At 40.3% G+C, this 23,211-nt stretch overlaps 1 protein-coding gene across 12 annotated transcripts in view; it reads left to right on the top strand.

The window, feature by feature from the left end:
• SLC11A2 (solute carrier family 11 member 2) overlaps positions 1-23,211 on the top strand; it is a 45,822-nt gene that overhangs the window by 6,064 nt on the left and 16,547 nt on the right. For 7 of the 12 annotated variants that reach the window (XM_014847388.3, XM_014847394.3, XM_044755930.2 and 4 more), the window contains 16 exons: positions 5,466-5,537; positions 7,030-7,178; positions 7,736-7,861; positions 8,259-8,378; positions 9,820-9,926; positions 10,956-11,026; positions 11,134-11,201; positions 12,526-12,681; positions 13,357-13,515; positions 14,341-14,427; positions 15,155-15,274; positions 15,426-15,575; positions 16,105-16,178; positions 16,799-16,952; positions 18,565-18,618; positions 19,741-21,235. In XM_014847388.3, the coding sequence (XP_014702874.1) occupies positions 5,466-5,537; positions 7,030-7,178; positions 7,736-7,861; positions 8,259-8,378; positions 9,820-9,926; positions 10,956-11,026; positions 11,134-11,201; positions 12,526-12,681; positions 13,357-13,515; positions 14,341-14,427; positions 15,155-15,274; positions 15,426-15,575; positions 16,105-16,178; positions 16,799-16,952; positions 18,565-18,618; positions 19,741-19,947 (1,874 nt within the window). In that variant the 3' untranslated portion in view covers positions 19,948-21,235. Of the gene's footprint in view, positions 1-1,588; positions 1,674-5,465; positions 5,538-7,029; positions 7,179-7,735; positions 7,862-8,258; positions 8,379-9,819; positions 9,927-10,955; positions 11,027-11,133; positions 11,202-12,525; positions 12,682-13,356; positions 13,516-14,340; positions 14,428-15,154; positions 15,275-15,425; positions 15,576-16,104; positions 16,179-16,798; positions 16,953-18,564; positions 18,619-19,740; positions 21,236-23,211 lie in introns of those variants that run through there. The other 5 variants (XM_044755932.2, XM_070495192.1, XM_044755929.2 and 2 more) reach the window with 2 other exon arrangements.

Here is a 23,211-nt window from a genome sequence, read left to right as displayed (position 1 = left end):
CACCAGAGGGGCTTTTCACTGTTCCTTCTGTCCAGAAGTAGATGTAATCAGTCTTCAACCTGTCTTTTCTTTTCATTTTATCAATTTTATATTAAATTCATTTTCTTAAGAGAAAAATAGGGTACACTTATCCAAATTTAAAAAATAATTCCAAACTTTACATCCTCAAGAATAATTTAGGAATTCACATGGCTTTTCTAAGCTGTTTCTCTCCACTCATTGCCAGTTGGGGCAGATTGAGTTTGGGAACTAATTAGATGGATATCCTTGATGAAGAGACTCAGAAGATGGTGCTTTTTCATTGACCTGTAATGGAAAAACAGAGGAAGTAATAATCTCTCATTTAAAAAAAAGTGGCTAGTAATCTTCCTTATTAAAATACATAGGGTTCAGAAAACAATTAGCCCTGTTTGAACCACTTGAATATTTCAGAGTTTTGTTGACTCCAAATTGTCTCAGGGCAGGAGCTCACCTTCATGAAGAGCATCTTGTACAACATAGTTGTTAGATTAATAGTAATGGCTTAGTAGGAGTATCAAATACTTTAGCCTTAAAGTAGACCTTTAGGGAAAAGGGAATTTTAGAGGGATCTGGAAATCTTTACAGGTTCTTTAGGACAAATGAAGTGATACCCTTTAAAAAGTGGATTTAAAGCCTTGGTCTGTGCATCTGGCAGTTTCCACTTTGTTACCAGCATGTTGCTGGCGCTGAACGTTGTCTGAGGGAAGCATCAAGAGGGAGAAGAGGTGTCTTTGCCAGTCAGCTTTAAACATTCCTGCTCACATTTAATCAGTTGCTTCCATGCAAACAGTTTTCTGGTTGTCTCTCTGAAAGTTCTTTTCCTACTTAATGTGGTCTTTGATTTTATTTATATAGGGACAGGGAGGAAAAAAGAGGGAAAGAATTAGAGGACTGTTCAAAAACGTTCCTCTTTAAACCTTACAGTTAATTTTGGGGAGAGACCTTTTGAACACAGCTCTAAAATCAGTGAAATGATTGTGAGTGCCTTTGCACTCTACGGGGGAATTTTATAGAAAAAAATTATTTCAAATTGAAAAAATTTTTTTAAACCATAGGGGAAAAAAGTTTAAGTCATATGTATTTTAATATTCAGTATTTCAGACTTTCTTGGGGCATATTTTTAAAACAGGTTTGGGCTATCCAAATTGTTCTTCCAGAGTTCTTGTAAATGCTAAGAGAACATGGAGTTGTTAACTAGATGTTCCGAACTTATTATAGCTAGTGTGTGTTTTGGGGGATAACTTTTTATTTTGATATGCTTTCAGACTTACAGAAAAGCTGCAAGGATAGTATCAGGGAATAAACAATTTCAAGATAACATGATAAGAGTAATGATGGTGGTAAGCAGCAAGTGCCTTGGGGGAACATGAATGAGGGCCATTTAACCCAAATTAGGGAGTCGAGAAAAGCTTTCCTGAGGAGGTGGCTTCTAATTCAGGTCAAACTCCCGAATCATAATTTCAGAGCATGGCTATTTGGGCGCTAAGACAAAGTAGTAGTAAGTTAAGCTTAAGGCAATACATGCCTGCCAGCTGGACAGCTGCAGCTGTCTGATTATCCATTACAGAAGCTTTTATCAGAGTTCAACTGAACATCCCTCAAGTGTTTGTTGAGAAGCTGCATGAATCCATATGACCTTCCATTTTTAAAAGGTAAATAATACATGTACACAGTAAAAGAAAATTTTAAGTGCAAAACGATAGTACACTGTATATTGAGTGAGAGGTCTTCCTTTCACCTGACCTCATTTGTGCTCCCTCACTTCTTCCTCTTAAGGACAGCATTACCAGTTTTTGGCGTGTCCTTTGGAGATAGTCTGTAGATGTACATGTGTATTCTCCTTTTTACTATGTAATGATAGCACACTGTTCTGTGATGGATTTTCTACTTAAAAATGTACCTTGGAGATTGTTTCCTATCAATACATGTAGATCTGCCTTATTTATAATAGCTGCATGGTATTCCATCCTATGAATGTACGTAGTTTATTTACCCAGTCCCCTGCTAAGATCTAGGTTGTTTTTAGTCTTTTGATAGTGCAAACAATGCTATGGGAAATATCCTTTAGGATATTTAGTGTTTCTTTAGGATGCGTTCTTAGAAGTGGAATTGCTGAGTCAAAGGATATGTAGACTTTTGTCATTTTACACAGAAAATGTAACTTTATTAGCATTTTTATCTTGTAAAACAGTCTTACAACTTTTGATAAGGAATGGGAAAAAATAGTTATATTAAATTTAACCATGAGCGCCATTTTTCTGTTGTTGATTGCTGTTTGATAGGAAACTTACTGGCTTTAAGACAAGGTGGCACTTTATAGTTAGAGGTGAACTAGAATATCAAAGTAGTATTAATCGTAATTATCGAAATATTGCTGGGTTGATTCTGGTTGCTTGTATCGCAACCTCATCTTTTCCTTAATGTAATTAAATGACTGAAATGACCTGGTGGTGCCATCCTAGAGAGAAAACCCATCTTAATATTAACTTACTGCTTCCATGTGGTGTTACGTTGTCATGGAGACTTAAATAGTGTGCGGCTCACAAAGCGTAACTGACCCTCACTGTTCCCTGTCCTGTTATGTTTTATGGACACTGTAAACAATGGAGCTTATGGTGTGCTGACTCAAAGTTTTGATGAGAAAGTTGGAATCTAGAGTCCATTTTCTCTCTTGGAATAATACATTCCTGAGATTTCAGAGAGATGACCAGACTTCTTGTATTTTATCCACTCTGTATGTAATTAGTATAGGAATAATCACTTAGAATACTAATAATAATTAAAAAGTTCATCATGACAGGGCTGGCCCCGTGGCCGAGTGGTTAAGTTCGTGCGCTCCGCTGCAGGCGGCCCAGTGTTTCGTTGGTTCGAATCCTGGGCGCGGACATGGCACTGCTCATCAAACCACGCTGAGGCAACGTCCCACATGCCACAACTAGAAGGACCCACAACGAAGAATATACAACTATGTACCGGGGGGCTTTGGGGAGAAAAAGGAAAAAAAATAAAATCTTTAAAAAAAAATTTCATCATGAAATATTTCTGTCTAAAATTATTTGTCACTTTTGCAGACTACAGGCTTGGAAAAACACTGCTATCTCAATTGTTTCTTTTTTAAATATAACTCTTAAAAGCCTGTTTTGGATAGGAGTCGTCTTCAAATGTATTAAACATTTCTGTGCCTTCTTTTTTTTTTTTTTAAAGAGTTTATTTTTCCTTTTTCTCCCCAAAGCCCCCTGGTACATAGTTGTGTATTTTTAGTTGTGGGTCCTTCTGGCTGTGGCATGTGGGATGCCGCCTCAGCATGGCTTGACGAGCAGTGCCATGTCGGCGCCCAGGATCCAAACCAGTGAAACCCTGGGCCACCGAAGCGGAGCACAGGAACTTAACCACTAAGCCACGGGGCCAGCCCCTCTGTGCCTTCTTAAACAGGGTATCAACCATCACTACAAAAGTAATCTAATTTAATCAGTTCTTGGTGAGTAGGGCCATGATTAGAAGCTTGAGTTGTTCTTAATAATAATAATATAATATTAATAATATATTAATAGTAATACTTTAAATAATAATGTTCTCAGAGCTGATTGAAATATAAGCAAGGACTTTTTTGGCTCATACCAAATGGCTCAAGACCTTTTCCTGTAAGAGCCATAGTCTCAGATCTGATTTGTGGTTTCTAATTTATTATGGGTTAGGATAACCTGATAACCTGGCTTCTTAGAATTATATATAAAATAAAAGTAAAAACGTTCTGGGTGGGGCCAAGGAGCTGTGCTGTGATTGGAATCCAAGTGGCTACTGATACTCGGTGTGGTCGGATATGTAAATCCCATTTTGGTGAGGAGATCTTGTAACTGGCTGAAAGAGGGTTTGGGTTTAGAAAGTGTCATTGAGGTCTGTTGGCTGGTGTTTAGCCATCTGGTGGCTCAAAATCTGATAGGAGGGACGTGGCTAGTCGTCCATTATAACAAAATAGTTGATATTGGTGACGATAGAGATGAAAGATTATGTTTTCCAAATTAACGAGTGGTGGTATGATTTACACCCCAGAAGACAGATGAAACGTAAAATCCCCTTCAGATCTGAACTCTGTAATTTTATAAGATAGGTATAGAATATGTTAGTAGATTATCTAAAAAAGAAAGTAGAAGCAAAAAAGGGACAAGAGTGGAAAAGACTAAGCAGTAAAAGAAAGCTAAAGGAAGGCTTCATGACTTTTTCAGTAGGATAGTTGTTATTGAGATTTAAGTGTGTGAGGGGGTAACAATAAATATTACCTTGTCTTTTCCCTTCTAAATTTGGAATCAACTGGGAAGTAGATTCTTTAATTACTTAATTGAAATAAAAAAAAAAAACACCCTTAACGGTGGGGCTGACTAGAGAATATGCCATAGATCTGTGGCCAAATGGGCTTACTAATATCCTCCCATCCCCCCAGTTAAATTTAACCCAATAGGATGCTGGACATCTGGGACACCCCATCCTCCACAGGTTGCTTATTGCAGGATGGAGGAATTGCTGGCATCCTGCAGACCATGCCTGGTCCTGTTGGTCCTTAGCTCTCCTTGAGAGCCCAGGAGGGGAGGGCCATGGTCATTAGTTTCTTCTCCCAGTTGTTGAAGGGTTGGGGAATGAGATCTGAAACATTATAGCTGAGGTCTCTTCTCAGGGAACTTTGAGGCTGAGAATAGTGATCCTCCACTACCAGTATGCTGGTGATGTGCTTTTCTCCCCCTTCCCAGAAAATTGAAGCATTAACTTAAATTGTTAGATCAAGAGAGTTACAGATCGCTGTCCTTAAAAACTCGTAAAAATGGGGCGAAATCAGTCTGGTTTTAGATATTTGGGTTAATCTGGAGGCAAAAGCAGAGACTGCGTGGTTGCCTAGCACCTCTCTGTGGATGTTCCTTAAGAAGTATTTGCCAAGGGGCTGGCCCAGTGGCTTAGTGCTTAAGTTCCCGCGCTCGGCTTCAGTGGCCCAGGGTTGGTGGGCTCAGGTCCCAGGTGCAGACATACAGACTACTCATCAAGCCATGTTGTGGCAGTATCCCACATTCAAAATAGAGGAAGATTGGCATGGATGTTAGTTCAGGGACAATCTTCCTCAAGCAAAAAAAGAGGAAGATTGGCAACAGATGTTAGCTCAGGGCCAGTCTTCCTCACTACATATACACACAAAAAAGTATTTGCCTACTTCTCCAAAATACCTTCTGCTTCAGTTTGGTTTTGAAGTCTTCCTAGCAAAAATGTGTTTAAGACTTTTACATTTTTTACTAAATAATTTTAATCATACTCTGATAACTAATTATTTTCGAGGTTATCTAATTCAGTAGAAGAATTACTTTTTTCACCCAGTAAATGTTGATTTGTACAGAGTAACAAAATGCTGGTTCTGAACTTGTTTGTTTTTGCTAATTCCTCCCCCTCCTTTTTCTTCTTTCCAGAATCCTATTCTAAGAACTCCGGCACTCAGGTATCCACCATGGTGTTGGGTCCTGAACAGAAGATGCCAGATGGTAATTTACAGCTTTGTGTTATTGTCTAATTTTTGTTTGGTTTTAGGCTTAAGTCAATAATATAAATTTACATTATTTTCCTTCTTCCCTATTCCAACAAAAATTGTCCCCATCTCTTCTACCCCAGCCGACAATATCATCATGGAGACCTGCTCCATTCAGAAGTCACCATCTGGTGAATTGAAAATGGGTTTATAGGCACAGAGACCTGCCTCATATCTTACTTCTAATTCTGAGATGAGCCAAAATAGCTACAAGTTTGGCTTCTATAGCAGTAATGCTTGCGGGGCAGTATTATTTGCAGACCTGGCATAAAGACGTCCAGAGTGCTTTGGCTGCTCCTGGCACTTGAGATGTGTATGGAGCAGTAAAATACTGAGTGAGCACCTTCTACTGTGTGTTTGATTAGAACTTCTTGAGTGCTTTGACTAATCGTTCCTAATACTAAATTTCCCCTTTAGAATTTCCATTCCTTTTCTGTAAATTTCCTCATCAATTCAGGGCCACTTAAGATGAAGTGGGTCAGCTCCCTGTAGAAAGAAAGCTTTTGTTTGGCTAATTGGAGGTTGCAGGGATTTCTTGGAAACACTGAGATTAGAGTTTCGTGATTCAAAATAGCCATTTGATGGCTACAGCACACTGGGCTTTGTATCTTTCTGGCAGATTAGCCCTTTTCTCCCAGGCCCTCCCCCTCCCTGCATTTAAGATGAACTGCAAAATGCAGATCTCGAGGGAACACTGATGCTACTCTGAGAAGAGCCCTCCTGTCACGAGAGTGCCAGCACCCCGTGACCTGAAGCTCTTCACTGCAGACCTTAGTCAGGAGGCAGAGGGTTCTTGCGTGGTGGTTTCCCTGCAGCTGCAGATTTTAGCTTGAGCTGTGGGAGGATTTTGAAGCTTCCACATTTTTTGAGAAGCCTGACAGAGGTATAATGTCCAAGGATAATTCTTTGAGTAAGTCCTGCCCAATAATGGGGATGTTTGTGTGTGTGTGTGTGTGTGTGTATCTATGTGTATGTGTTCCACTAGACTGATCTAGTTAGTTTCTTCTAAAAGTTACGATTTTAGGTACCAATGGGGCTAGTCTGGGAATGTTATATTTTGAGCCCTAGACATCAGTATTTTTAGAAGAAAGTGAAATAGGTCTGAAAATTGCCAATAGGAATAGAAGTGTGAAGGTAGGAAAACCATTTGTGAGATTAGTGTTAAGACTGATTTAGAGCTTAGTGACTGTGGAAGATGGGTGAGAGGGAGCTTTTTTACCATAAGCCTTTTTGTACTTCTTGAATTTTCAATGATGTGAATGTATTGCCTGTTCAAAAATTAATTTATTAAAAATATAAATAAAAATAAACTATTGGAAATAAATTGTGCTAGAGTCAGGCTGGTCTTGTGCATTTAGGTATTAAAAAGATTTAGTTTCAGTATTACTAAGGTAGAGTTAGCGTATTTGTTCATTTTTATTAATTTCTTCTCAAATCTGTTAATTCAGATGATGCTTCTGGAGACCATGGGGACTCTGCCAGTCTTGGTGCCATCAACTCTGCCTATAGTAACTCCTCTCTTCCTCAGTCTACTGGGCACTCAGAGGAACCCTTCACCACCTACTTTGATGAGAAAATCGCCATTCCTGAGGAGGAGGTTAGTGACAGGTTCTTGGAGGAGAATATTATTATTTAGGGAAAGCCTGTGAGTGAAAAGTCTGCCGGACAACTCAAGATCAACAGCCTTAGATCTAATTTTGGCAAGCAATCTCTGAAGACTGAAGTTTTGTAATCAGAATAAATACAAACTGTTGAGGAAAATGAGGGCCTTGAAAACAGTTGCCAAATTGTACTAGTGACTATTTTTTGATTAAGAAAGCGTGAATTTCATGTTCCATTTTTACAGTGGCTTTTGTCCCATTTTGGTAATGGTTGGTCACAGAGGTATTGATATTGTTCCTTGGGTTTTAGAATAAGAGGCTGATGGAAGGAGCAGGGAAGGGAAGGGCTCTTATTTGGATAGAAAAGTGGCTCGTTGATAAGAATTGGATAAGATGGAAACTTGGACACACACAGTATCCAACATCCTAAATCCTTTGTTCTTGTGAAGCTGATATTGTTGCTTTATATGTGATAAAATAACAGATTAGTAGTGAATTAGATGAGTAGTTTGGAGGTGATAAAAAGTTTGATTTCTTTTCTTCTCTTGTATAGTACTCTTGTTTTAGCTTTCGTAAACTCTGGGCTTTCACGGGACCAGGCTTTCTTATGAGCATTGCCTACCTGGATCCAGGAAACATCGAATCCGATTTGCAGTCTGGAGCAGTGGCTGGATTTAAGGTGAACATCTAGTCCTACCCCTGTCCCTTTTAAACACACACAACACACACCCTCACATCCTTTTTTTCTACCTTGCCTGTTGGACATCAACCCTGGGGGCTATATGCAGATACTTCATCGGCAGTGACACTTAAGTACTTTCCCATCAGGTTTTTATTTTATTTTATCCACATAGTTTCCATGAACAAAGGGGAACCTGCAGATGGGAGAAACTAAGGCTCAGAAAGGTACAAGATGACAGAGAAGGTCGTGTGCAGAATCTGATACAGATCTCGGGTCACTTGATTCCTGACCTGGGCTCTTTCCTGAATGTAGTGTTTCCCATTCATGTTGCCAAACAACCAAACAAAAAAACCCCAGTTGTTTAATAGTGTTATGGTGGGATTTTGTTCTTTAGTTGCTCTGGATTCTTCTGTTGGCCACCATTGTGGGGCTTCTGCTCCAGCGCCTTGCAGCTAGACTGGGAGTGGTTACTGGCCTGCATCTTGCTGAAGTGTGTCATCGTCAGTATCCCAGGGTGAGTAATGTACTGTCTGTCTGTTACTCATCATAAGAATCTATGTGTCTGGCAATATGTGCTGGCTCCACTGTACTGAAACGGTGGAGAACATGACAGTCCCAAGGGAGATTTTATAACCTCTCTTGCTGCTAAGCTATGGTTCTTGGCTCCTTCAAAATCTAACTTGAGATTCACCTTTTTCCCAGAAAGTTTCCTTAGAAAATTGCTGTTTGAGTAAAAATTTATCATTCACTTTGTTTTCTGGCATTTAGCAGTGCCCAGCCCATGGAGAGGGAGGCCTACTCTCTCTAAGCACTTTCATTCATACATCCATCCATATTACTCCATCACTTGGCGTTATACATATTTACTTTTTTGACTTTGCCATCAATTTGAAAAAAGTAAGTTTTTTCCTTTTATTACAAACTATATGTGGCAGGATCTTTGGATTTGCAACTAATTATTTTTCAATTTACCCTGACCCTGGAGGTTATGCTGTCCTCTAGATCTTCCTTCTGGACATTTCGGGCTTTCTTATGGCCACCTAAGGCAGGAATGGACCCTATGTCTGGAAGATAGCTTTAACCTAGCTTCATTTCTAGATAATATACTAATCTACCTCTGATTTGTCCTAAGTGTTTAGTTTCCTTTCCTGGCTGTGAGAAAGTATCTTTATCTGCTTTATTTTTTTCATATATGCTTCTCAAAAAAACCCTTGGTAATTTATCATTTCTTTAGCTTCTCTTTCTTCATGTACCTTAACAGTTGTTCTGTGTGACAGAGTTTTTGGATAGTAGGTACCTGGAGGTGGTTTTCTTTTCCTGGCCTCAGTGAGCCAGCATTAACCAAATTTGTCTTTCAGCTGGATTGTTTGACCAGATTAGTTTCCTATTTTGTTATACACCATCCAATTCCAACCACTTTTCCCAGAGCCGTTTTGCATGTCCATCCTTTTTCACTTTCTTCTGTATTATTATTACATTAAGGATGGCACTAGCCTTTTCACATGTGTTTTGTCCCTTCAGCTATGGTCAGGATAGATATTTTCTTCTGCATTCATTTTCTATTCTCTCCTGGACAATATTTTGACCATATTAGTATCTTCATTTTCCCCTAAAACTTTTAGAATTATTTTTAGACAGGAAATTTTAAGTGGAAATTAATGAATGGAAATTCCACTCCTCTCTTGAGTGGAAGGGAAAGAGAAAAAGTTAGGATCAGCTGCTGCCCTGACCTTGGCTCATAGGCTCTGCCACGTGGAAGCACCTTTGCCTTTTCCAGCTAGCGGCTACAATACGATGATGGGCCAAGTGGAGCAAAGTTCTGGTACTTCATCTCTAGACTGAATGCTTATAAAGAACTGTTTATGGGTCATTGCCAAAGTGTGAATTCTAAACTATGGAGGAAAATCTTAGAAATGATTAATTAGAATTGTGTCTTTCTGCTGTTTGGTATTTAGGTCCCACGAATTATCCTGTGGCTGATGGTGGAGTTGGCTATCATTGGCTCAGATATGCAAGAAGTTATTGGCTCAGCCATTGCCATCAATCTCTTGTCTATGGGAAGGTGAGGGGGTTTTCCTCTAGAAAGTAATCAGCATTTTGCTAGATTTCAAAGCAAATGTAAAAACAAAAACCCAACGCGTTGTCAATTTTTAAGATTCAACTCAAGTATTATTTTTTTTTGTGGAACCTTTCTGGAACCAGTTTCTTCTCCCCTGGCAGATGTAGACTCGATATCTTCTATGTTCTTATGCCAGGTTATACATACCTCTATTATACAGTGTGTGGCATTTGTATTACAATTATTTATTTGTACGTCAGTTTATCCCACTAGAAGGTGAGCTCCTTAAAGGGTAAGACCATACTTTTCAGCTTTGTATCCTAAATGTCTGACATACTAGAACAATCAAAGTTTAAATGAATGTAATTCAGTTGATGGTGTGATCTAAACTACGGAAGGCCTGGCCTCCTGTCACTGTCCCTTCTCTCTTAAGTTCTTGCTTTTCCATGTGTTGTATATCTGGACAGTTGTTGGGAAGAGTGTTTCTCAGCGTTTTTCTTTCCTTTAATTTCCATTTCTTTTTGTGTGTGTTTGTGAGGAAGATTGGCCCTGAGCTAACATCTGTTGCCAATCTTCCTCTTTTTGCTCAAGGAAGATTGTCGCTGAGCTAACATCTGCCAATCTTCCTGTACTTTATGTGGGATGCCACCACAGCGTGGCTTGAGTGGTGTGTGGATCTGCGCCCAGGATCCAAACCTGTGAATCCCAGCCCACCAAAGCAGAATGTGTGAACTCAACTGCTGTGCCACTGGGCTAGCCCCCCTCTTTTTGAAAAAAAAAAAAAATTAAAATTAAAAAATTTTTTTTAATTATTTTTTTTGGGTGAGGAAGATTGTCCCTGAACTAACATCTGTGCCAGTCTGCCTCCATTTTGTATGGGGGACACTGCCACAGCATAGCTTGATGAGTAGTATGTAGGTCCATGCCTGGGATCTGAACCCACAAACCCTGGGCCACCATAGCAGAGCATGCAAATTTAACCACTGTGCCACTGGGCCAGCCCCTAATCTCCATTTCTCATCTCTGACCTAGGGTTCCTCTCTGGGGTGGAGTTCTCATCACCATTGCAGATACCTTTGTATTTCTCTTTTTGGACAAATATGGTAAGGAGAGTGGGAATGGAGGGATTAGTCAAAGGAGCCACTTTCCATCTTGTGGCTGATGGGGAAGTCTGCCTTCTGTGAGCTCACTGCTGCATTTTTCTCTTTAGGCTTGCGGAAGCTAGAAGCATTTTTTGGCTTTCTTATCACTGTTATGGCCCTCACATTTGGATATGAGGCAAGTATTATAGGCGATTCATTACCTTTTTAAAACAAAATTTTTTTTCCCTTTTATTTTAAAAGATAGTATAATGCTAGGATGGTTTAATTGTATATGTGTTAACAAAAAGCCAGTTCATCCCTGGGCCAATTTTGAAGGAATATGATCTATAGCAAAGAGTAGTGCCCAGGAAGGCCTGCAGGGACTCCTAGGTCAAAAATGACTAGACTTTCTAGGACTTTCCAGACTAGACTCCCTGGTTCCAAGTTGGCCATCCTGACAACAGAACAGCCTTGGAGAAAGTTAGGGAGGAGATTACAGGTTTATTCTTCGCTTTTAACTTAGAGGGTTCGGTTTTGCTATCCTGGTTTGTATTAACTACAGCTTGAACTTTTCCTGTATTACAACAGTTAAAACTAGGGAATATAGTGGATATTTCCTGATTTGTGCCCCAACCCAAACATTCCTGGGAATCAGTACCATTATATGCAGTAAGAGCATCTTTCTATGTCCAATCGTTATAAACTGATTTCTGCTTATTGGCCTGGTTAAACTTTAACAAATATATCTAGGGCCAGCCCGGTGGCGCAGCGGTTAAGTTCGCACATTCCACTTTAGCAGCCCCGGGTTCGCCGGTCCAGATCCCAGGTGCGAACATGGCACCACTTGTCAAAGCCATGCTGTGGTAGGTGTCCCACCTATAAAGTAGAGGAAGATGGGCACGGATGTGAGCTCAGGGCCGGTCTTCCTCAGCAAAAAGAGGAGGATTGGCAGCAGTTGTTAGCTCAGGGCTAATCTTCAAAAAAAAAACCCACAAAAAAACAAAAAATATATCTAATCTATGAGTAGATTATGCAGCTTGCTCTCAGGTTTCCAAGAGAAATGCTGAACCAGGAAAAAGTATATGTAAGAAGTGTTAATGAATGAGTCTCAGCATATGCTAGTGGCAAACGTAAGTGATTTTTAGATGAACATAGATGAACAGAAGCATGGTAAATGTGGATAATCAGAATTTACTCTGTATTTCTGGATCTGTCTCATAGGAGTTATTGTGAAGCTCATATCAATAAGGCACTTAGCAGCCATTTTATTCCTTTAGAATATTAATTACATTCTATACTCATCTATTTTGTATATCTAGAATATGATACCCTGGTACTGAATTCTCTGACCTCTGGCAGCAAGCCCCTTACGCTGCTTGCTTTTTTGATAATTCCGTATTCCTCATTGTCCTAGATAGTTGTTGAAGAAGAAGGAGTTGTAAGGAGTAAAGGATGCTGAGCATTTCCAGTGCTTAGTCTCATTTTGCAGTAAAGGCTAATAGTTGTCATTTGGTTTGTAGTATATTACAGTGAGACCCAGCCAGAGCCAGGTACTCAAGGGCATGTTTGTGCCGGGCTGTTCAGGCTGTCGCACCCCACAGATTGAGCAGGCTGTGGGCATCGTGGGAGCTGTCATCATGCCACACAACATGTACTTGCATTCTGCCTTAGTCAAGGTGAGCAAGGCCGTTATCTCAGTGGCCTCTTGGATCGTTCATCGGGGGCTGACCAGTTGCAAGGGACACCACTTAGTTTACAACAGTTAAGAGTCCTGAATGAGCAAGTTGTTTTCCCATGGTTGGACGTTTATAAACTCCACACACTTGGACTCTGTTTTTATCCCCCTTGGTGACCAGAGATAACTGACTCCACAGAGAAGCTGGGACTAAAGTTCTTCATAAAAGGCCTGAAAGTGCACTCTGTCTCTTGTGTTTCCATCTCAGAAGCCTGAGTGGCCTTGTGGAGGTCAGGAGTAAAGGAGCCCAAACAGGCTTTTACCAGTCAGTCTTACACAATAGTTTGCTGAGAGATTTCAGAGACCTTTGTAATTAAGGTTATACACCTCTTAGGACTGAAATCAGCTTGTTTTTGTAGGTCAGTGGTTCTTCTAGCCACAATAACTAAGAGCTCACTAGTCACTTAGTCACTCTTCCCTATTTGGGGAGTGTGCAATGTCGTCAAAGGGTCATGAAGTTCTTACTCAATGAACTAGGATGTAAGTGAGTTCTCTCATAATTCATCTGGTCAATTGTTTGCTCTCTAAATCTTTTAGCTGACTCTAAACTCTTGAAATATTACAAGGAAACTTGTTCCAACTAGTCAAAAAATAACTGCTCTTGTTATCTCTCTAGTCCAGACAGATAAACCGAGCCAATAAGCGGGAAATTCGAGAAGCCAATAAGTACTTTTTCATTGAATCCTGTATTGCTCTCTTTGTTTCCTTCATCATCAACGTCTTTGTTGTCTCAGTCTTTGCTGAAGCATTTTTTGAGAAAACCAATGAGCAAGTGGTGAGTAAGCCAGGGTCATGAGTGGTAGTAAATGTGAGGGTAAGGTGAAGGCTGGAATGGGGTAGGAAAATATGACAATGACTTGGACCTCAGGGGAAATAGATCTCTAGCCTCAGTGCTGACCCCTAAATCACTGCACTGGTCAGGGTCTATAGTCTGGGGACTGACCAAGCTTAGACCCATCTTTCCCAGCTTTTGGCTAAGAAGGGAGCTTGCCTCAGACTAAAGATTGCCTTATGCTGTTGGTGGCTTCACATCTATTTGGCTCTTTGTCATCCTCGTTTGTTTCCTGTTTATCAACTGCCAGTCCTGCCATTTGGTGTTCAGGACAGGTTGGGAAGAGTCAACAAACAGAAAATAGACCCTGTGGCTGGGACAGACTGTTTTGTCAATTTGAATTCTCTGTCGCCTTGATTCCTGACCACCTATCTAGTTTTGATCACCACTTTCTTTCCCATCTATAAGACCTCTGATTTCTGGTTCTGCTTGGACTAAGGACTCCCTCTTCTGGGTGTCCTCTCATATTTGAAGCCATCTTAAGGGCCCTCTCCCCCTTTCATTATTTAAAATGACCCAGGATTTATGTATTACCATGCACACTCTAACTCAGTAAATATTTTTGATTACATGGGGGTATAGAAAGATTATGGAGGAAGACCACACGTGACATTACAGCCAGTCTCTGTCCCCATCACAACCTGTATCCAGTGTCTTACCTCCAGCCTATGTCTCATAAATGACTTGCATGTGATCTGTAGGAGACCTCTTCTTATCTGGTCCTTGCCTTGAAAATAAAAGTTGCTTCTAAACTGCTTTGTGTTCCAGGTTGAAGTGTGTAGAAACAGCAGCAGTCCCCATACTCACCTTTTTCCTAACGATAACACAACACTGGCTGTGGACATCTACAAAGGGGTAAACCTTCAGATTTGTGGTCTTTGCTCCTGAATCAGTATTCTGGGAATAGTATCCAGTCTTTTCTGTGGGTTCACTTCAGAGCTGAGGTCATCTTCTCTGGAATGTCATTTATTTCAGAGGTTCAGATGCCAGACAAACATTTTGGATTACATAGAGGGAATAGAGGATAAGCTGGAAAGATGAATTGTATCAGCAATTCCCAAACTTGTGTTGACAGTATATTGTTCTATAGGATATTAACTGGGGTGACTAAAGGAAGTGTTCTTGATAAAGTGCTCTTTATTGGGGTCTCTCAGTTCCTTTTATGTTGGTTACATTGTGAACCTCCAAGAGTAGAATTATTTATTTGACCTTTCTCTTCACTCTTATTACCATCTTCCAGAATAGCATGTTAAGGGATATAATTTGAGAAATGTGGTGCAGGCCTTTTTTTTTTTTTTTTTTAAATATTTAAGATATAGGTTGAGGATGAAGGCTTTAGGACCTTGGAGAAGAGAAGGGAGTAGGCTGAGGAGTGACGGAACATCCAGCAAAATTTAGGTTGAAAGCCTTTATGATGAGGTCAGGACCTGGGTCTAGCTTTGGGGATAGTGCCCAGTGCGGCACTTGGTGTAGGTGGGTGTGTGGCAAAGAAGAGGGAGAAATGCCACGGAGAAGTGCTGTTTTGGGTGTTATCTAAGCTGATCATTGACACATACATATCTTTCTCTCTTGCTCCTCCCAGGGTGTTGTGCTGGGATGTTATTTTGGGCCTGCCACACTCTACATCTGGGCAGTGGGCATCTTGGCTGCAGGACAGAGCTCCACCATGACAGGAACCTATTCTGGCCAGTTTGTCATGGAGGTACGTGGTGTTTTGACTGCTATAGACTAGAGGAAGAGGACATTGCCTTTTTGTTACTTCTTCTTAATCCCATGCTTCTAAGGTCTTCCTGAACTTCCTTTGACCTTTTTCTTTTTCCAGACATTCATCCTGCTTCTGTGTTTTTTTCCAGGGATTCCTGAACCTAAAATGGTCACGTTTTGCCCGAGTGATTCTGACCCGCTCTATTGCCATCATCCCTACTCTGCTTGTTGCCATCTTCCAAGATGTAGAGCATCTAACAGGGATGAATGACTTCCTGAATGTTCTGCAGAGCTTACAGGTGAGGAAGGAGCTGGGGAAACTCACATCCCATTTAGTCAGGCAGTATAATGTATTGCTCTTAGGTCCCAAGCCTAGTGCTGGCTGCTGGGGAAAATTCAGAGGAAGAAAGAGGCGTGGTCTTGGTTTGCAGTAAATGTATATGAAATCCCTGTCATTAAAAGACTTTTAGAAATGGCATGATTTGTTAAAGCCTTTCGAATGGGAACTATAAGCTATAATTACATGTAGAACACAGAATTATTGTTCATTAATCCAACCAAACATTAAATAACTACTAGGTCCTATGGAGATTAAGAAAACAAGGCAGATACAAATATTTGTAAAGATCCTTGCGATCCTAATTGATGCTGGTTCATGACAACTTTACTGATTTTAGCATAATGCTCGAGCATGTTGGGATGATGGGAATAATTTCTCATGGGGTAGAGGAGACAGGGTCTTTGTTTCCCTTTTGCTAACAGCGCTGTTCTCTGGGGTGGTACAAGGACCCCAGTAGTCCTATCTGATCTTAATTCTTTCTTTTCCAGCTTCCCTTTGCTCTCATACCCATTCTCACGCTTACAAGCTTGCGGCCAGTAATGAATGACTTTGCTAATGGAATGTGAGTATACTCCTCTCAGTTCCCCAAAGATATGTGGGGGAAAGGTCTCTTTATCAAACAGTCCAGTCAGAAAATGAGTCATATAGGGGAACTATATGCTTTGAGAGATGACTGCTAGAGCTGCCCTCTCACTCTTTGGCTTAGAAGATGGAGACTGTGAATATAGTAAACGAGGGCAAGCACATTTTTCATTTCTAGGGGGAAAAGTTCAGCTTTTAGGGCTTTAACTCTTCAAACTCCAGCCCATGAAGTTTAAAGCGCCTTAATTTCATGTTAAATGATCTCAATGAGAAAGGCATAAGCTACCTTTTATATACATCTTTAAAGGATATTGGGTATTTGAAATGATTTGTTGCATCTCTAGGGATTCTCATGACTTGTTGCATTTCTAGGAACTTAAATAATAGGGATTATTTGGTAGTTTATTTTTTCCTCTTTCTCCCTATCAGTGTTTAACTTTGGCTCATTTAACCTAATCTGAGACATATTAAGAACCATTTTTCGGTTCCTTTCGAAATGTTGCCTACTCCTGTCCTGTCTACCTGACAAGACACAGTGTCCTTTTCTGTGTGTGGACAGGTTAGACTATTCTACCAGTCACTGTGCTGTTTCTTTTACAGAGGCTGGAGGATTGCAGGCGGGATCTTGGTCCTTATTGTCTGTTCCATCAACATGTACTTTGTCGTGGTTTATGTCCAGGAACTAGGCCATGTGGCATTGTATGTGGTGGCGGCTGTTATCAGTGTGGCTTATCTGAGCTTTGTGTTTTACTTGGTAAGTCCAGTCGGGAGGGGGCAGGGGCATAGGTTTCAGGGATGGTAGAGGTGGGGCTGACTGACACTTGGAAATGAGAAGACTGCAGGTAGCAATCTATCTCTGGGTTATTGAGACAATTTATGTGAAATTGTTAAATCAGGAATGGTTAAACAGTATTTTTAATCATAAAATTTACTTTGGTTCCTAAGAGCTATCATTTTTCTATTTCTGTCACTTCTGTCTGGTTTCTATTCTTACCAGTTCCTAACGAGAGAGTGTAGTATGTTTGAGGAACTAAAAGAAGAGCGGCAGTATAGAAAGTAGAGAGTGTACAAGCTGGGGTTGGAGAAGGGGCTGTGCAGTGTGATTTCAGAGCTTTGGGATGGGTCACAGGTGGATTCACAGCCCTCCCTGCTCAGCTCTGTCACTTAATAGCTGGACAATAAGGAAATAAGTAAATAGCAATATTCTCTCACTGAATTATTTTAGAATTATTTAAAAATGATGGTTATAAAACCATAGCCACATCTAAAAGGAATGTAGGATTATGTATACCCAGATGATAAAAATCTTTTTCAAAAGTCAAGTAAGTTATGTAAAATGGTAATAGTATTTGTCTTAGGATGCTAGGATTATGGATATATTATTTTCTCTATTTTCCAAAACTTCTGTAATGTTACTTATATTAATGAAAAACAGCTACAGCGACAACAACAACAAATCCACCTCCCTGTTCTGCACAGGTTTCTCTGAAAAACACAAGGGTTGAGGATTAGGGACAGCAGAATGTGTACCGTATCTGCTGCAGAGAATGGTTAAGGATGGAGGCTGGACACCTGCTGTGGATTTTTATATCACTTACCTAGTCCCCCTGCTAATGTTTGCCACAGCTTAGGTACTTGATTGAAAAAATACTTTAGTGAATATTGAAAAGTTATGTCCTGGATTGATATAGCCCTTCTCTTTTCTTCCCTGGTAAATCTTGGGCACACTAAGATTATGCTGACCCTGTAATCTAGGGCCTTACTCCAAGGAAACCCAAGTAACTGAATATGTCCTTGACAGGAATTGTTTTTATAATTTGCTGTAGAAGTTAAGGGAATCCTTCCTTCATGCAAATTGGTTATGAGGGTCCTAAGTTGTCCTCAGTCAGCCTGAGACCGTTGAGATTGTTGAAGACCCATTTTGAAGGCTGAGGGCTGATTCTAGATTCTGTTTAGCTCCAAAACATGTACGTCATAGAGCAGCTCAAGAACTGTTCCAGTTGTTAGTCTGTCATTCATTCCCCCATTGTGAGGAATGGGGTAGGACTGAAGAAAAGTGGTCTTCAGGGAACTCCCAGTCAGAGAAAACAAACAAACCACAAACACAAAGCAGTATGAACAGAGGGAACTCAGTATTGAAAATAGTATAGAAAAATTTTGTTGAGGAAGGCAGATTCCAGGATGTTTTGAAGGGAGTGTGGGGTTGACAGAATGATTTGGGCAGCCTTGGTGGTAGAAGACAGGCAAAGCCAGATGTTCACGGAAGAGAGCAGGTTTGCATCTGAGCGGTGCAGTGTGAGCAGTCATGGTGGGAAAGAGGGCTCTTCAGAGAGGCTGGTAAATGATGACCATATTTTATCTTCCAGAGTTGGCAATGTATGATTGCACTGGGCATGTCCTTCCTGGACTGTGGGCACACGGTAAGCATCTCTAAAGTCCTGCTGACTGAAGAAGCCACCAGTGGCTATACTAAGTAAACACTGGATCAGTCTGTCTGTCTTCCGCAGGTAGCCATCAGAGCCAGTGTGTTTCTATGGTTTACTGTGTGAACATAGCCAAAAGTATGTGCTGTTGCACAAACTGCATTTAGGACTCAACTGTTTGCTGGGGAAGACTTTGTTTCATGTATGTTTGAAAGATGGGATTTTTTTTTTCTTCCTGACCTCCTAACCTGGGAACTGGATTAGGTAGGATCTTTGAAAAACTGACATTTGCTGCTATCGTTCCAACACTAAACTCTTAAGAGCTGCCCAAGGGCCAACTTGTTTTATCCTTTTGAGAGAGAATCCTCTATGCGTGATTCTTAACCAGGCTATATGTTAAAAAAACGTACTTGGAAAATGCAGTAAGTTTTTCATGATACAAATTACCAAATGGGTATGCAAGTTTTGTTTATCAAAAGATAATGGATTCTAAAAGGCTGGGAAATACTTTCCTTATGCATACTCTTTCAATTATTTTAATTATAAAAAATAAAATCTCCACTAGAGTGGTTTTGTCCATATTAAATATAAAAGTATGAGACATTTACCTCTATCAGATTCAGGATTCTTTCAAGTAATTTCCACTTCAGATTTCTGAGTGGAAGTTATGAAGGATGAGAAAGCATAAATAAATGGACAAATAGCAAAACTCACCTGTAGAAGGTGGTTACTACTTACCTTTGAAAATTACTTTGAAGATTTTCCTCAGAGATTGAAAGTTTATCAGGATTTTCCCAGGAGTCCCTGTTTTAATCATGTTAAAACAGACCTTTCCGGATGATATTTACTCTCGAGCATATAGAGTTTGTAAAATCTTCACTGCCTCCTCCAGGAGGATAGTAATAAAAAAGATGGGAATGTTTATGAACTGATGTTCTCATCAGACTTTGGGGTGAGGCAAAAAGACTTGAAAGGAGAAGAGCAGCCATCTGTTTTACTCCTGAAAGCCACCTCCTGCCAGAATCGTCATGGTTTTCTGATGCATGTCCAAGACAACTTGCACGACAGTCTCAGGAGCTGTGGACCTAACCGTTGCAAAGCTCTCTCCCTCTCTCTCAGCAAGTCAACAGGTGTCACTATGGTTGCAAAGTTCTCTCTCAGCAAGGTTGCACTGGGCTACCTCTCTTCAACCATTCCCTCAGAGGGAAAAACTTTGAGACCAGACGGTGGAGCTCTGGAGTCAGAGGAAATGGGTCCCTTCAGCATGAAGCTGCTTCTCTTCAGCCACTTCTGACATTTTTACATGTGGAGCCTGAGACTATGTGATTGTCTCAAATCAAATCACATTTGTCTGGTGGAGATAATCAAGTCTGTTGTAGCCATTGACTTGATGAGGACGGTAATGGGAATGGCATTGAAGGACTTCTCAGTTTTGGAGCTTTCCTCCTGGAGTCCTGGTTGATTGATGTTCTCCGTTCATCTGAGCCCCTAAAGGCATTACTGATGATATTTTGCACACAGTCAAAAGCACAGACTGGATGGATTGTCTTTTACAAGGCATTAAGGGTAAACTACTGTGTTTCACTGACCATACCTTTATCTTAGCCCTTAAGTAATATAGCACAGGATCATGAAAGACAAATTTCCCTAACTGTTCCTCCTCATATCCGCACCTCTCCCCTACCATCACTTCTCAAACTGGTCATAAGGGCACTCTGTGGAGACATCAGGGACTGACATCTTAAGCTCTTGTCTGGCTGTAGTAGGTGAAAGTCAAATTGACAAAAAAGATTCTTTGTAAAGACAGCACAGTAACATTTACCTTTGCCTTGAGTCTGGGTGAGTCCAGTCAGTCTCAGACTCACAAATATTTAGAAGCCCAGATAAAAGCTGCTTGTTTTCTTTTAAAAGTTATATTTATGATTTGCAGGGATGGAAAATTTCTTCCCAGTTAAATGGCATTTTATAATACTATGTGTGTCGTATTTTACACTCCCACACCGTATTCTGTTTGATCCTCTTAGAAAATGTACCTTAACAAGTACGAGTACTCTGGGTGCTATAAACAATGTTTAGAACTTGGCTTCTAATGCCAGCATGTGCAGTGTGTTTGTGTAGAATGTTTAAGGATATACAATTGTACTGTATGTAAATTGATCCCATAAATGTTCTCCATAAATGTGACATGAAATAATTGTGCTGCTGCTACAGTATACTGGAGTTAACAGTGATGGGGGTGCCGGCCCCGTGGCTGAGTGGTTAAGTTCGCGCACTGCACTTCGGTGACCTAGGGTTTTACCAGTTCGGACCCTGGGCACGGACATGGCACCACTCCTCAGGTCATGCTGAGGCGGCATCCCACATGCCACAACTAGGAAAAAAGGACCCACAACTAAAATATACAACTATGTACTGTGGGGATTTGGGGAGAAAAAGTAGAAAAAAAAGTTTAAAAAACAAAACAAAACAAAACAAAAAGTGATGGGGAAGATCTGCAGTCCGACTCCTGTGAGGTCCTGCTAGTGGCGTTAGGTGTGCTTACCACTGAGCTTTTAGTGACCACTTAACAGTGTGTAAACTTGGTTTGTAATTAAAAAAACTTTTCTTTTTCCAACTTGGTTTCCTGGGTATTTTTTTTTAACTTTGAGAATACTTTATTAATGGAGTCTCAAAAACTTTGAAATACCAAAACATCAGTTACCACCTGGAATGACATATTAAGCCCACACTGTTAGTGATTTTCTCTTTAGAAGGGATAGAGGAATAAATATTTTTAGTCCCCAGAAGACTTGATTGCAGACCCCAGACACTAATTTCTGTTTACCCACTTAGTCAAATAGTTTTGCTATTGCTAAAGGTCACATCATTACCATAGTTAAAGTTGAAAAACATTGTTACTCTGCCCTTCTCTGCTCTAAGCCGAACATTTTTATATCTGTCGTCTTGTTTTCACCAGTGAAGTAAGGTTTTATATTCTGTATGTGCTACCAATAAAAAGTATGAGTATTTGAAAAGAGAAACCAAATTGTTTAGCTTAGAAATGAATGAGCATTTTGGCAGATGTGATATAAAGGGAAATATTGGCACCATTTAACAAAAACAAAGCTCAGGCCCAGTAAACTCCCAGCCCTGTCGCCAGACTCGACAGCAAAGTCAGCACTTCATTTGTCCTAAGAGTCACTAGAACTTCCTGTTCCCTTTCTCTGTTGCAAGCTTTCCCTCTCTGTCTCACAGGAGCCTAATTGTAAGTGACACCGGAGAAGTGATCTGGGAATTCTGTTCTCCATGTTGTCCCTCGTCATTTAGCTCTCCGTTCTTAATTTGGGTTTGATTTCAGAACTAAGATAGGATGCATAACAATGTGAAGGTCCTGATTTTGAGACATTTCCTTTAGCTCTGCCCTCTGGAATGCTTTCTGCTCCTTCATTGGATAGGAACAATGATTCTAAATGCGTCAGCTTCTCTTGGCACCTTAGCTTATGAACGTTAAAAGTGGCTAACATTTATTACTATAAGCTAGTCCTGGTGTGAGCACTCATATGACCTCATTTAGTTCTTATAACAAGAAGATCAGCCTCTATATAGATAAAGCAACTCAAAGGCCAAAAAGTAAAGTAACTTCCCCAAATCACATCAGTAATAAATGGGCAGTTGGCATTTGAACTTGAATAGCTTAACTCCGGAGCCCATGTTATCATTCCCAAACCATCCTATATAATATATAGTACGCCCTTCATGTGAGGCTAAGACATCAAGCTTTGGTGTGCAGCACAGCAACATCAACACATTGAAGCATTTGCTTGATACTCTGATTAGTGCTAGAATATGTTTTAGCTTAGAAACTGCCAACTGGCAGACTAATTTTGTTTGGCCTCTGCTAAATTTTAAAAAGTAACTTTGAATGCTTCTTGGCAGGCATAGAAAATGGGCAGGGCCCTCTGATTCTACCCCAGCAGTAACTAAGAACTTATAGTAAGCTTGCTCATTTGCATTACCTCTCTGCTCCTGAAAGTATTTTAGCCTATTCCTGAGCCATTTAACCCCATTTCTCAATGTCTCAGAGCAATATGACAAATTTCTCCAGTGATGGAGTTCTGTCCACCAAGTCATCTAAGTGATAACCTCTGGGGATCATGGGACTAAAATAATACTGCAACCTTTGTTTACTACGCAATGAGGAAGCCCACCACCTCAGCTCAGCTGAGAAAAGGCTGCAATGGATTGTCTGTGTATTTGACAATTACTCTTGGTTACTAAAACGTAAGATGTAAGACCCAAAGTGAATTAAGCAAGCTGAGGTCTGAAAAGCTGTTTCTCTGCTCCAAGGCCAGTGTGACTCAGTAATTCCCTAGGCCACTAGTTGAGACTAGTTTTATCTTGGGCTCCATTTGTCTTATCTTCACACAGTCATTACAATCCCAGACAATTTGTAATGTGTTAAAAACAACCCACTATATTCACTTGAAGACTAACATCAGATAGCATATTGATGTTCTTAGCATTTTCAAATTTATTCACATTCTATAAATGAGTAGGATAAGGCTCCAGAAGGATCCATGATTTGCTCAAGTTCAAAGGAAGTGGCATAGT

The sequence above is a fragment of the Equus asinus genome, chromosome 22, assembly GCF_041296235.1.
Source record: "Equus asinus isolate D_3611 breed Donkey chromosome 22, EquAss-T2T_v2, whole genome shotgun sequence".
In the NCBI taxonomy this organism is placed as follows: Eukaryota; Metazoa; Chordata; class Mammalia; order Perissodactyla; family Equidae; genus Equus; species Equus asinus.
The sequence above is the reverse complement of the archived record's forward strand: the minus strand, read 5'-3'. Positions and strand labels throughout refer to the sequence as shown.